The sequence below is a fragment of the Tenrec ecaudatus genome, chromosome 14 (assembly GCF_050624435.1).
Source record: "Tenrec ecaudatus isolate mTenEca1 chromosome 14, mTenEca1.hap1, whole genome shotgun sequence".
Taxonomy (NCBI): domain Eukaryota; kingdom Metazoa; phylum Chordata; class Mammalia; order Afrosoricida; family Tenrecidae; genus Tenrec; species Tenrec ecaudatus.
This window is the reverse complement of record NC_134543.1, coordinates 7,380,620-7,395,380: the sequence shown is the minus strand read 5'-3', so window position 1 is coordinate 7,395,380 and position 14,761 is coordinate 7,380,620. Positions and strand designations below refer to the sequence as shown.

At 56.8% G+C, this 14,761-nt stretch overlaps 1 protein-coding gene across 1 annotated transcript in view; it reads left to right on the top strand.

The window, feature by feature from the left end:
• The window catches only part of MOK (MOK protein kinase), a 61,705-nt gene extending 49,066 nt beyond the window's left edge, over positions 1–12,639 (top strand). The window contains exons 6-13 of the mRNA XM_075531619.1: positions 5,887–5,965; positions 6,230–6,278; positions 9,050–9,228; positions 9,443–9,544; positions 10,055–10,228; positions 10,615–10,729; positions 12,325–12,483; positions 12,559–12,639. Of these exons, the coding sequence (XP_075387734.1) occupies positions 5,887–5,965; positions 6,230–6,278; positions 9,050–9,228; positions 9,443–9,544; positions 10,055–10,228; positions 10,615–10,729; positions 12,325–12,483; positions 12,559–12,639 (938 nt within the window). The remainder of the gene's footprint in view (positions 1–5,886; positions 5,966–6,229; positions 6,279–9,049; positions 9,229–9,442; positions 9,545–10,054; positions 10,229–10,614; positions 10,730–12,324; positions 12,484–12,558) is intronic.
• Positions 12,640–14,761: the final 2,122 nt, after the last annotated feature.

The following is a 14,761-nucleotide window of genomic DNA, read 5'->3' as shown; positions in this document are numbered from 1 at the left end:
GTCCCATGTGGTCATAGCGAAGCTACGGATGAGAACTGGAGGCACAGGCCCTCATGCAGTTCGTGGGGGGCGGGGGGCACTAGGGCAACCATGGGTGTCAGGCTCAGAGGGGGACCCTAGGGCAGCCATGCCGTGAATGTGAGGAGCTGACAGAGTATGAAGGTCAGAAGGGGTGCTCAGGCCATGGCATGGGTGTCAGGCTCAGAGGGAGGTGCTGAAGGAGGCTGTGTGTGGGACACGAGAAGCTAAGAGGGCCGTGGAGGGCGGCCCTGGGGGAGAGGGTCAGAGTGGGGTGCTCAGGATAAGGAGCTGATGGAGGTGGGCACTGAGGAGGGCCCTGAGTAAGGGTCAGAGGGTGCTGAGGGCAGCCATGCCGTGGGTGTGAGGGTCCAAGGGGGCTGCAGAGGGGAGATTTGGGTAAGAAGTGGCTGAGTGTGGTCCTGAGGATGGCGTGATTGGTACCTGCCATTACAGGGTATCTCCCTCACTGTAAACACCCAGCCCCACCCACTCTGAGGACCACTCCCCTCCTGGGTTCTGCTGGGTTCACCAGGCTCTTCTGCGCCTTCAAATCCCCCAGCATTCCCTGAGAGAAGGCACACTCTCTCGCTGACTCCGGATACTCTCGGGAACTCTTGCCTCGCTCATTGACTGATTTTGAACATGACAGCACGTTTGCCTGAAACAGCCTTGTCAGAACTGCTGTGGGCTGAGTGTAGAGGTGGCCTGGTGACCCAGCACAGGGGTGGGGATGCTGGCCTGGGGACCTCCGACCTGTGGCTGCCAAGTGTCACACATCAGGGGGACTTTTCTTCCAGTCTCTGAGAAAGCTAAACCCCAAGCTTCACAGTTTACAGAGGGAGGAGAACATGCCATCTGTATCAGTCACCTGCCCCGAGGCCATGTGCCTCCCGGTGGGTGACTTTGGATAGTGTGGTGACAGCTTCACAGACAGTTCACCACGCCCGCTTTCTCTCCCACAGTTCAGGCCAAGCCGAGGGTGCACTCGCCCTGTGGGCACCTAGGCGGGTGCACGTTGCCGGCACTGCACATCCTTCTTTCTGAGGTGGGGGCATAGGGAAGGGCCTTGATTTCAAAATTAATGTCTGCATACTGTATACGTGATTTAAAATAGGTCGTAGTGACTTGCTAATAAAACAAAAGCTCTTGGGAAGACAAGGTTTTCAACGTCCGCGGAAGCTGATGTAGATAAAGTAGGCCAAGAAAAATCCCGCATCTTCTCCCTGGGGAAGCAGGAGGTGACCTTCTGGGACTGTACTTTAAGTCGTGACCCGGGTGTGTTGTTTTTGGGCAAGCCCCTCACTCAGGAGCCAGTTCTATTTTGTGTTAATTACAGTTCTGACAAACGTAGGTATTTGGTTTCTTTGTCAAAGACCATTCAAAAACAGAACCGTTAGCTAGAAAGGGGCTTCTAGAACCTAGCCCTCCAGCCATAGCAGAGTGTGGGCGATGAGACTGAATCCATGCATGTATATGGAGCTCACGCGATGGGCTGCGATCCCCAAGGTCAGCAGTTTGAAACCACCAGCCACTCAGTGGGAGAAACGTGGGACTTTCTACTCGTGTACAGAGTCACAGTCTCCAAAACCCACAAGGGCAGTTCTGGCCTGTCCTACAGGGTCACTGTGAGTCTGCATCAACTCAATGGCAGTGAATGAGTGAGATCTCTGTGTATCTGAAGAGCGTTCTAGACAAACAGCAGCTGGCACCCAGATACCCCCCACACCCCGCCCCACACCCAGCAAGCGGGAGAAGTGTGTGCTTTCAAGAGTCCTATTTAAAACGGCAATGGTAGGAAGTTTTACATTTAAAGACCAAAAGCCTCACTCGTCCATAACTCTCCCAGAGTAGCTATCTGCCATGTCTCCCTTGTTGCTGTTGCTGCCGACCGTCAAGTGGGCTCTGACTCAGTGACTGTCAGTGCAGCAGAGCGAAACACTGCCCGGTCCTGCCGAGCCCACTGTGCCAGTGCCTTAGACGGGCAAATGAGATGAAACTCTGTTACCGGATTTCCGAAACACCAGGGCTGCTGTGGGTTCTGCCCTCTGCCCGTGCGTGCGTGCGTGACAGTGCAGTACCAACACGGGAACTCGCTCCTCAGCAGCATGCGCCCTGTTTGCACAGTCCTCTGACGGTGAGCAGGCATCCCCTCTTGATTCGGCAGCCTGGGTTCCTTGAGGTCAGTGACAAGCCTCTCGTCGTAAGAGGAGTGACTTTTACTGCGGGCGTCGGGTGTCTCTTAGCTTTCTAACTTTTGCTTCCTGAGTTGAGAGAACTTCAAACTCAGAGGGAGGGGAGCATTTCGCCAGGGGGCTGCATGTTTAGACATTTGAGAAGCTCTGTTTGGAAAGAAAGAGCTTTCGTTTCCGGAAGCCGGTGAATTGGGGGAACTGGAGGAATGGAAGCCATTTCTCTTACTCCGTAAGGGCTGAGTGCCATCTGGACCAGGCTCGGGGCTCAGTGTGGGCACTTTCGATGCTGGCCAGGGTAAGGGGCGTCCCAGTGTTAGAGATGTTGCAATGAGGACAACACGCTGGCTGCGACCGTAGGTGTTAATGATGCCAGGTTTCACAGATGTGAACGTCGCTGGGAATCTGCCTCCCATTTCACGAGGCCTAAGGAACCTTGGTGGCACGGTGGTTGCGTGTTGGGCTGCTAGGCCATGAGGTCAGCAGTTTGAAACCACCGGCCACTCCTCAGGAGAAAGTCATGGCTTACTGCTCTCACGGAGTTACAGGGTCAGACACCCACGAGGCGGGTCTCCCCTGTCCTGTCCACTCTCTGGGTCAGCATGGGTCCGTAGCAGTGAGCTTGATTTTTAACCGCCTTCCGCTTGCACTCGCCTTGACCTTGTTGTATGAACTAGTCACACTTCTGCTCGGAACAAGCCTATCGGGTCGCACAAAGACCCAGCAGCTAGATCCTGTTATGCTGGAAAAACCTCAGGGCACAGAACGAGCAGTCATTCCGCTGAGGTCATACACTTGCTGAGCACTAGGACCGGGGTTTGAACTCAGGCACTGTTGTTGCCACCTCTGTCCGCGTCTTGGGGGGGTGAAGTGGAGATGGCAGTGGTGGCTGTCAGTAAAGGCCAAAGCCAGAGTCGAAACTCTCTCCCGGTCCCCCGGCCCCAGCACGGCGTTGCCCACGGACAGGGACTTAGTGTTGATCTGCTCCTGTGGACGCTGTTGGTACTGACCAGCCAAACACCGAAGTAGCCACTCAAGCTCAGACCACCAGAACAGCCAGCAAATCACTTGGCTTCAATTAGCAGTTCGCTAGATCATTCGAATGTTGCACAGTACTCTCAAATACGAAGCGACGAGGTGATAATTAAATAAAGGCTTGTTCCCCAGCCTTCCCCTCCCGAGGCCCAGCAGAGAGCAAGGGAAGAGCCCATGAGGTTTCCAGAAACGTCCTCCACGTTCCTCTTACAGCATGACGGCATGAGGAGCTCGCAGGGCGGCTGGCCGGGGGGCTGGAGAAAGCAGCCTCTTGCAGCGTCTGGAAAGGACCAGGGGCACAGGGCGACGAGTGGCACAGTGGTTCATGACAGTCTGCTAAACAAGCCAAGAGAACAGAAAAAGCGAGTCCTCAAACCCCGGGCCACGGGGCTCCTGGGGCCACCGTAAGTGATGACCGCCAACCAGATCCGCACTCTCGCTGCCCTGGAGGCCAGAAGCCCTAGAATCAGCAAAGTTGGTTCCTTCGGGAAGCTTCTGAGGAGGGCTCTGCTACACGCCTTTCCCTTGGCCTCCCAGGCCCAGGCAGCCCAGGTGTGTGGTGTCAGGGTTCCGGTCTCGGCCGTGTGTTGCTCAGGCTGTGTGTCTTTCCCTCTTATGAGGACAAAGAAGGTCTTCCTTGAGTAGGGACCCATCTTCTTCCAACATGGCTTTACCCCACCCCCCCACCCCCACCCCCGTCTGCCATGACCCCATTTCCAACCAAGTCGAATTCCTAAGGGTTAGAACACTGGTACGTCTTCTTAGGGGACCCAATGCAATCTGCAGCAGCCAGTGAGAAATACGAGGGTCTGTGGTATTTGGATAGAGACCCGCTGCCTTCCTGCCCCCGCCCAGCTCAGCAAAAGGGAGAGTCCATTCCGTAAGGATACAGACAGGAATACAGGCGCCCCCCTCTCCCAGCACTTCCCAGTCAGGGGCTTCCTTCTCAGGAGTTTCTCATTCTGCCCCACTGGGCTACCCTTCCCCACCCAGCCTCCAGCCATACATGGATGTCTACCTGGGGTGCAGCACCACCGAGCAGAGTGCACCCCGGCTGCCTGGCCTGGTGGCGGAGGGTCCCTGCAGCTCGAGGCAGACGGAGATGATTGGAGGCTCCTGTAGTCCTCCCTTTACCAAGCATGACTTGGCTCCCAAAGTGCTGTTGCCGGGGGAGAAGGCAAGTGGTGGAAGAGAGCTCAGCATTGCCTTCCAGAGGAACAGACTTCCATGCTGCGGCCAAAGGCCCTCTCTCCAACAGTGGAGGCTGTGACGAGATGCAATCGGAAGGCAATGTTTCAGTCATCGGTGCTGTAGGTTAAAGTATAGGCCACCCTCAGCATCGCTGAAGAGAAATGGGGAAAGAGGTGGCCAAGAGGAACCTCCGTGGGCGCAGACTTAATCTCAAAGACTGATCGCAAGACCCCTTTAAAGAGCCCGCATGTATCAGACAGGGTTTGTGGAGCAGGCCTGTCCCAGGCCATGGTTACAAAGAGCCCAATAGCAATGAGTGGAACTTAACCGCAGGGTGTGATGGGGAATGAGACAAAGAGCTCCTCGCCCAGGTCACTGTCACCCCAGGGGGCTGGGCACCAATAGGCTGGGTCCCCAGCAGAGCTGGGTCAGTAACTTCACAGTATGGCTGGGGGTGGGGGAAGCGGGGGGTGGTGGGAAATAGACTTCACTCAAGTACCCTAGCAATTCACCAAGCAAGCACAAAGGGAGCTATGGGGGCGGGGACCAGTCCTCAGAGTGGACGTCTCCACAACCTATTACCTAAAATGTCTCATTTCCAACCCCACCTCGCCCAACAAGGAATGTAAAGAAACAATGGGGAAAAGCAGGCAACAGCAAGGGCTTCCAGAGCAGCCGGATGTCAGATTTAACAAAGACTTCTATGTAGCCATTATCAATGTGTTCAGTCTCTAAGAAGGTTTAATAAAAGAAACGAAGCTGGGATGGCAGTGTAGCTCACACTGAGAACACCCACAAAGAGACAAATCATAAAACAGAGCCCAGTGGGAATCCAAGAGTTGAAAACTGCAATCATGAAATGGAAAATTCACTAGCGAGGCTCAACAGCAGATTTGAGCTGGCAGACGAAAACAGTTAACACACTTGAAGACAGATGGAAGGAGATTATGAAATCCAAAGAACAGAAGGAAAATGAACATAGCCCCTTGGTGCTTTCTGTACCGCCCCAAAAAAAACCCTCCTAAAATATCTAGAGTTTGAAAATTAAAAAACAAAGCAAAACAAAAACCCTCACTGCCATCAAGTAAATCCTGACTCGTGGAGATCCAACAGGGCAGGGTAGAACTGCCCCTGTGGGTTTTCTGAGATGATAGCTCTTTATGGGACTAGAAAGCCTCATCTTCCTCCCAAAGAGCAGCTGGTGGTTTCGAACTGCTGACCTCCCAGTTGGCAGCCCAGTGTGTAACCACTATGTCTCCTCCTAAAAAGTGAAGTCTATGTGGAGTTTGAGGTGGTGGACTTCATAGATCATACTCCATATTTGCCAAAATGGCCAGATTATTTCTCCTGGAGGAAGCTTTAATAACTAGAAATGTATATATTTTGATTTATTACATAAGGGACCATGTCACATTTGTAACCATATTTACCTGTTTTCTTGATTGCACAGGGAGAAGACACCCATTATCAGAAAAAAAAATTGTGCATTACATGTACCAGTTATGTAAATCCCTTGATCACATGCACAGGTACAGCCGTGGAGTCGGGGTGCTCACAGATTTGTTCATGAAAATGTTTTAGCATTCCTCTGAAGGAGTCCTGGTGGTGTAATGGGTAACACATTGGGGCACTGCCTGCAAGGTTAGCAGTTCATCTCGGAAACCCACAGGGGCAGTTCTACCCTGCCCTGGAGGGTCGACTCGATGACAGTGAGTCTGGGGGAAAATGCAACGTGGAGAATCGACTCCGGCGGGGGCACCAATCATCCTCTTCTCCCTTTCTCTTGACTGCAGAAATGGAATATTTCACAGGGATGTGAAACCAGAAAACATATTAATCAAGGTAAGGACACTTGGGTGAAACACTGATGTCTTTCAGAATAAAGGGAGCTTCCGTCCCGATAGCTGGATGCCAGGGCTGCTGGCGTCCCATAGGGTTTCCAAGGTCATAATTTTCACAGAAGCAAACTGCCTCACTTTATGATCCAAGGAGTAGCAGGTGGATTTGAGCCTTCAACCTGGGAGTTAGTAACCAACTGATTTATAAGCCAAATCCACCGCTGTCACATCTGACTCATAGCAAGGATGTAAATCTTCATGGGAGCAGAAAGCCCCATCCCCCTTTGTAGTGGATGGGCTCGAACTGCTGACTTTGGGAGTAGCAACCCAAGGCATAACCCAAGAAACCACCAGGGAATTTTTAAAAAACCCATCATCCGCCCAGGTAATCAGGTGAACGTCACCATGTTGGGGCATCCAGTCAAAAGCATTGCTCAAAATCTCGATAGATTTCCAGGCCTTTCTTTCAATGCACCATTGGGTAGACTTGAATCTTAAACTTTTAGGTTAGCGGCCGAGCACACTAACCATCTGCAGCACCAGGACATAACCCCGCCCCCCGCCCCCCCAGTGGCATTCTCCCGTGTGGCTGGTGAGCAACATTTCTCCCGTCTTGTGTTGGTGTGGGTGCTGCTGCTCCTACAGCACTGCCCTCCCCACTCTGGGACTCTGGCCACCTGGGTCCCCCTCCCTCCCAGCTCTGGGCCCTCACCTCAGGGAGCTCCCAGCCCTTCACACACACACACACACACACACACACACACACACACACACACACACACACACACACACACACACACACACACACACACACCCTGTGCAGCTGCTCAGTTCCTGGAGAGATTGCTCTTCACTGACTGATGTCCCATCTCTCCAACCATTGCTTCCTGGGTTTCCGCCTTGTTCCCCGGTTGGTCTGGCGGGAGGGTGGCACCGGTGACTCCTTGGTCTTGGCTGGAAGTGGAAGGCTCTGGCTTTTGAACGGCAGAGATTTTGAGATCTGGGCTTGTGGAATTACACCAGTGATGTCCCTGGCATTCAGACGTGGTGCCACTGACAGGCCCAGTGACCCCTGACCAGAGAGGAAGCCCAGTACTGGCACTGTGCGTGGGGCTCCCAACACCAGCCGTCATCTGAAAGTGCAGGGCTTTCTGCTTCTTCACAGGGCTGTTCTGAAGGAACAAGGGACGAATTAGAAGCCCTGGCGGTGTGGTGGTTAAACTTTGGGCTTGGAACCACAAGGCCAGCAGTTTGAAACCACCAGCTGCTCCAAGGGAGAAAGACAAGGCTCTCCACTCCCTTTAAGAGTAACAGTCCCGAAAATGCCCAGGGGCAGTTCTATCGTGCCCTCTGGGGTCACTATGAGTCGGGGTCGGCTCAGGCACAGGGAGTTTGGGATTGTGTCGGCCTTGTGGATGAGTGCTCAGACCGGCTGCAAGTTGGCACTCTGAACCCACCTGCGGCTTCAGGGAAGAAAAAGCTGGCTGCTACTCTCTGCCTTCATTTCGGTTCTGGCGGACAGCGACCCTATAGGGCCGGGTGAAACGGCCCCTGTGAGTTTCCAAGACGAACTCAGTTTGACAGGAGCAGAAAGCCTCTCCTTTCTCTCGGGGAGTGGCTGCTGGTTTTGAACTGCTGACCTTGTGTGGTTACCAGTCCAATGTGTAACCCAGGGGACAGTTCTACTCTCCCCGGTAGGGTCACCATGAGCTGCCATCAACTGCAGGGCACAGAACAACAAGCTGCAGCCTGAGAACCCCCTAGCCTGCATATAGCCCGGGCTCCCCCTTCCCCACTCCCACCACCCAGGGGCTGTGGGCGAACCAGAACCTAGTTAGGCCTTTTAAAAAGTTGTTTGTGGACGGCCTTCACGTTGTCGCTTTGGGACAGGAGGGGGCAGAAGACAGAGGCCTCTCTGAGACTGTTGCCCCTGCCCTGATGTGTCCGGGGTCCTTGGACTCAGGCCAGCGGAAAGCCAAGTGTGTGTAGAAAGGAAGCAACTGCCGCAGCAGGCGGGGACTCCACGGAGCTGTCGACAGATTCAGACTGTGGGATGTGGGGCGCTTGGGCAGTCTGTGTCTCCAGGGCAATGCGTCTCAGTTCCCCCCACCCCCACCCCCACCCCCTCACCCCTCCCTGGGCCTGGGCACACTCCTCTGGTGGTCATGAACCTGCCCACGCTCTGTCCAGGCTGGGTCTCACACGGGTACGGATGGACAAGGAAGCAGGCAGGCGGTGGAGCAGCAGAGCCACGCGTTGGCTTTGGGAGTTTCACATCAGCCTGGGGGTCTGTCCGGTGCCTGCTGGCTCAAGGTTTAAAGTGACTGAGGCTTTTGAGTGGCCCCTGCAGATATCCGACTGCGCCCCCATGCCCCCTGCTTCCCTCCGGCCTCTCTTCCAAGTCTTGCTTGGGGATCTCTCCTCCTGTCTCCCTAGTCCTGGCTCCCCGCTGCCACCCCAGTCAGATGTCCAGCTTATGCCAACAGTGAGGGGCTTCGAGGCCCGAATCTCGACAAGGCAGGCGGCCTCCTTCCCCCTCGGAGCTGCTGTGGGTTTGGCTAGCAGCCAAGGGCTTACCCACCGTGCCACCAGGGCATCTAGGTTCCCAGCCTGCAGATATTCCGAAGGCTGGAAACCACTGACGGGCATTTTCGGCAGTCCCTTCAGGACCTCCCTTGGTGGGGGCCTTCAGGGCTGGGGGCCAGGTGTGGCAGTGCAGGGTGGGGGGGGGGGAGAGCCTGGGGAAGCCACTGGGGCTCTCTGCCGCCCCTGCAGCAGGATGTCCTGAAGCTGGGGGACTTCGGGTCCTGCCGCAGCGTCTACTCGCGGCCGCCATACACCGAGTACATCTCCACGCGCTGGTACCGGGCCCCCGAGTGCCTGCTCACCGACGGCTTCTACAGCTACAAGATGGACCTCTGGAGCGCCGGCTGCGTGCTCTACGAGATCGCCAGGTGGGGGCGGGGGCTCCCAGGGGGCTGAGGAGTGGGAGGCCAGGTGGGGGTGGGCCCCTCACCCACCCTGTACCTCCTCCCACTCCCTTCCAGGCCGAAAAGGCCTACAGCCCCACCCACTTTGACCCTCCCTCCCCTCCCTGGGGCCCTCCCACCCTGTGCCCTCCAGGCTGGAGAGGCCCCCACCTCCACTCACCCTGCACCCCTCCTCCAGTCTGGAGCCCCTCTTTCCCGGGGACAACGAGCTGGACCAGATCTCCAAGATCCACGATGTCATCGGCACGCCTGCGCAGAAGACGCTCACCAAGTTCAAGCAGTAAGCGGGCAGCTGCGTCCACCCCGTGTCGGGGGCTGGCCCATCCTAGCCCGGTGCCCAGCTGCTCGGGTGAAAGGCCCTCTGAGCACTCCAGGGTCGCAGGGTCTGGAGGCCTGGGGTCAGATTCTCCCTGGACAGTGACACTGTCCCCAGCACCCTTGCCGGCTGCCCCAGGAAGCCACCGTAGACCCTGGGGTTGGAGTTAGACCCACAGTAACCTGAGGCTGGGGTCAAAGGCTGGGCTGGAGGCTGGCTGGGGGGCCAGGCCCTGGGAAGGTCAGGGGAGGGGCTGCTCCAGCCTCTTGTTAAGCGTGCCCTGGGCATGTGGCAGTCTTTTCTAGCAGGCATGGCCCTCCAACCTTCATAGCAATGCGTCTCAGTTCCCCCCACCCCCACCCCTCACCCCAGACACACAGTCACCTCAGTCAGGGCCCCTCTGGAGACTCGGGAGTGGCTGCCAGGTGCTCCAAATAACGGCATGACTGTTTGTACCATTGGCTTTTGATGCAGGTCGAGAGCTATGAGTTTTGATTTTCCTTTTAAAAAGGGATCAGGGCTATCTCTACTGACCAGCCGCCTGTCAGCTCAGTGCCACTCCCTCCTGTGTGCCATGGTGGCCTATGACCCTGACGAGCGGATCACTGCCCACCAGGCGCTGCAGCACCCTTACTTCCAGGAGCAGAGGTAGATGCACCAACAGGGGGGCCCCAGGGTCCCTGGGAAAAGTGACCAGTGGCCCAAGGGGGGAGTGCTCCGTCCCCAGCAATGCTCCTTACAGCTATCTCCATGCGCCAGGAAAGCGGGCACACAGCCAGCACCTGGCCCCCGGCTGGCTGCAGAGCAAGTCAGGGAGAGGTCTGCTTGCAGCCCTGAGGCTGGCAACTCCACTCCTGCTGTGCCCTGTGTGGGACCCTGTGTGCACACTCCCAGCGCCTCCACGGGGACAGCCTGCTTACCTGCACAGGCCACGGGAAGAGGAGGCAGCCAGATCTCGGTGGGCACGGTGGGGTTAGTATAGATGGGCATCAGGGAGGCCGAGGGTCTCAGGGAGCCTTCTCCTTTCTCCCCAGGGCAGCTGAGAAGCAGGCTCTGGGCAGCCACAGACCCACTTACTTCCCGGAGCACTCTGCAGCCCTGGGGCCTGCCAGCAACAGTTGGTGCGTGGCCCGGGAGGGCCGGAAGCAGGTACTGTGTGTTGGAGCTGGCCGCCCAGTTCAGTGGGCCAGTGCCCGCAGGGAGGGCCCTGTGAGTTTGGACATCCCCTCACCCCCCACCTCCTGCTCTGGCTCATCCCTATTAGCCTTATGGGGCCCTTTGGAAGCTCTGCACAGTGACACAGAGGCTGGGCCATTAGCAGGCCCCCAGCCCTGACCCCTAGGACCACAGACAAGCCTGCTCACCTGCCTGTCTGACCCAGCTGTTGGTGGCATGTCACAGAGTCCCGCGCTGGCCCCAGGTCCCAAGTGCAGTGGTCCCTGGGTGCCTACATCCCGTCCAGAGAGAGGGTTTCGGCTTAGGGATCCTGTTTCATTTTGCAACCCATTTTCCTGTTGAGCCAGCACTGTGCTGGGCTGGTGCCGCGCCCACGCCCCCCACTTTGTTTGACCCCTGAACCACCACCATGCTCACCTTGCAGCTCTGTCCAGCCTTCATCCACCCAGCATGTGGAGGGTCAGGTCAGGCTCACGGGAGCTGAGGAGTTTACCTGAAATCCAGATTCTCAGCCCCACCACGCTCTCTCCAGTTCTCCCTATGATTGGGCTCCCAGCGCCTTCCCTCCAAGGGCAGAGACACCACCACGTTCCTGACCAATGCTCTGGGGGCCTCTGCCCTCTCCCCCAACCAATCGCTTTCAGGGAGCCCCACCTGGTCACCTCATCTCTTCTCCCTCCTGTCCATTTTGTCCTCTGGTTTTGGCCCCAGAGATGGACTCCTGACAATGTCCCCAAGCCCCAGAATCTACTACCCACCCCCCCATCCCCTGACTCTGTCCTCAGCATAACAGAGAAATGCTGTTGGTGATCTCACAGCTCACTAGCCGTTCAGCCAGGGCCTCCCCCTGCACACTCCACTTCAAGTAGCACAGGGGTTGGTGGGCACATGTTCTCTATCAAGGCCCAGACAGCCGGCCTACCTTAGTAGCACAGGAGCAGCTGCAGTGAATGCATGTGAAATGGACAGGAGGGCCGAGTGCCAATAAAACTGGAGAGCAAATGTTTTGAGAATGATGAGGGCAATGAATGTACAAATGTGCTTTACACAACTGATGTATGTATGGATTGTGGTAAGAGTTGTATGAGCCCCCAAGAAAACGATTAAAAAAAACCTTTATTGGTGAATACTGAAACTTCAACTCCCTATCATTTTCTTGAGTCTCCAACCTTCAGAAAAACAGACTGGCCATCCCAGCTCATGAGCCGCACACAGGAGCCTGCAGTGGGTGGGCTTGGCCAGGCCAGGCTTTAGCAGGAGGGGGCCGTGGCTGGACCCTCCCGCACATCCCAGAGAGTCCGGATCTCAGGCCTGGGATGCTGCCTCCTGGTATTGCCTGCTGACAAAATGGAACATGTTCAAGGCCCCATCTCCCGGGAGACACTCAGGGGTGATGGATGCTGGGCAGCAACCTCACTGTGGGCAGTGTGTGTCCCACTTGCTAGATGGTCACACCTCCTGGCGAAGACCTTTCCAATGCAGATGTGATGCCCATAGCTGTCTCTTGTCCCAATTTCCACAAAGAGGAAGCGGCTGGATAGTCCCCTGACCTCTTATTTTGTTTCAAGAAACCGTCGCTGAGACGAGAAGAGGACCGGTGTCCCCAGAGAGGAGGCCCAGCATGCCTCGTGGAGCTGCCCCAGCTCAAGGTAGCCAGCGTCACCACCCTGCGCCCCAGGAAGGGGCCGGCGCTGCAGCCCCTGATGTGCGGCCGGGTGAACAAGAAGGTAGCTGCTCTCTGGCCCCTGGGTGTGGGGTCCGGCCTGGGCTGAGGCTGAGCCCCTGTCCTTTCTCCTCCACAGACAGAGACCCAGAAGGACTTGGAGCCCAGCCTGAAGCCCTACCGGCTGCCCACGATAGAGAGGCGAGCGGGAGAGGGCTGAGCACATGCCCTGCCCCCTGGAGGCACACGTGGTTGGGCGGATGGACTCCTGTCATCAGGTGGACAACTGCTGTTGGGCTGAGGGGCCCTGTCTGCAGCCGCCAGCCCCGGTGGCCGGTGGCCAGCTGGCGTGGAGCGAGCCAGCATACCCAGGCCGTGTCTGTAGCTCCCATGGGAATGGCCACAGATGAACCTGGCTGCGCCTTATGCAGGGTTCTGCGCTGCTGCCACTTCCAAGCCAGGCTTCCAGAAGGTTCCCTGCGGTGCTGTCGCCCAGAATGGCTGTGCTGGTGGTGACACTGGGTTCTATTAAAGATGGAGTCGTGACCGAGGCAGTCCTGTGCGCTGCTTTCTCACGCGGCCCCTGCTGTCCTGCCGTCCTTCCCCTCCCCTCGTGCTCCAGGGCTCAGTGGTCTCAGCGGGAAGGCTTTCCCTTGACCGGGAGGCAGACCAGGTGGCCTCTGCTCTCTCTTAAAGTCGCACCTGAGGTGGATGCCATGCATCTCCAGGGCCCACCTGTGGCCCCATGGGGGAGGGACAGGGAGAGGGAGCTGGGGTCCTTGTAGAATGGAAGCCGTGCCACCAGGCAGGGCAGGGCAGTAAGCTGCACAAGGCCAAGGACCAGGTGCAGGATGGGCACACTGGCATTCCCCAGGGAACGCGTGTGTGAGGACTGTTAGGCCGTGGGGCATTTAAGGAAATGCTCCCTTTAATATGAAGGTAAAGTCCATCTTTAAACTTGATCTTGAGAATAAGCTCCGTCTGTGACACTGGTGCCCTCAAAGCTGACCACCCTTGGGTTTCCACGATGCCCTTAATCACACTCCCCCCCACTCCCCACCCCACCCTGTGAGGGGCAGCTCCCAGGCCTTCCTGACCTCAGGGATGTGACCAGACTCTGGCTTCACAGTGCCCCAAGCCTCCTGGGCGAGCGTCCTGTCCCTTCCTCCTGCCGCTCGCCACAGGGCCCACAGGTCTGGCTCTGCCGGCCCTCCCTGTGCGCCCACCGAGAGGCCTGCAAGTCTGTGGAACCCCAGAGAGAAAATGCCAAGGGTCCTTTGTGGGGCACTCCTGGGTCCCCTCCAGGCAGGACTGCAGCTCCTCAGGGCAATTCCATTGACTGGCACCTGAGCCCTGGAAGGCCTTGAGGCCGTCACACACTCCACCAGCATCAGCAGGAGCTGTGAGCAGCCTTCTTGTGCTAGTCACCCTCCGCACCTCCCTTTCTCTTGGTGGCAAGAGGCAGAGGGAATGTGGGCTGAGTCAAGGGCCCTGGGGGAGGAGGGGGGAATCAAGTCAGTAAGGAAAAGGGTTTCTGCACTTGGTTTTTCCAAAGTCGAGTCACTGATTCTTTTGTTTCTCATAAGTCCCCATGACTTCCTGGTCGCTTGCCCAGAACCCCCGTCACGTGTGCCCTGCCTTCTATGGGGCTGGGGACGACAAAAGTAGCCGGCTGGCCTGTTGTTGTTAGGTGCCACCCTGTGCACGTCGGAACCAGTCACCATGGGCCTTCACCATCCGTGCGGCCGTTGCTGGTTGAGCCCATTCCGGCAGCCACCGTGTCAGTCCATCTCACCGAGTGGCCTTCTTTTCCCTTGGCCCTCCACTGCCCCAAGCCTGATCTCACGCCCGAGGAGCATTCCGGCTGGACTTCTTGCTAAACACATTTCCTTGTTCTTCTGGCAGTCCGTGGTACTTTGAACATATATGTACACACACTTTTTCCTTGCCAGTTTAATTAACATGCCTCTGTTCCTCTCCGGTCTTCCTTCTTCGTTGCCCAGTTCTCACACACGCACTGGAAACACATGGCTCGGGTCAGGTGCCCCTTAGTCCTCCCAGGGATGCCCTTGCTCTTCAACACTTGAAACAGACCCAGGAAACAGCTTTACCCAGCGCACGTGCCATTTGGCTTCTTGATTGCTCTGGGCGTTGGTTGAGGATCCACACACCTTGTCGGTGAAGTATCTTCTCTATCTGAGCTCAAAGGCTAGAAATGATTTCTAATAGGAGGTGGCCGACATCCCAACAATCGCCCCCTGGGCATCATCTCTGGTCTTCTCGGCTGGGTGACATGCACTGAGCAGAACCCGTTGGCACTTGGATGTAGCACGCTGGCCACT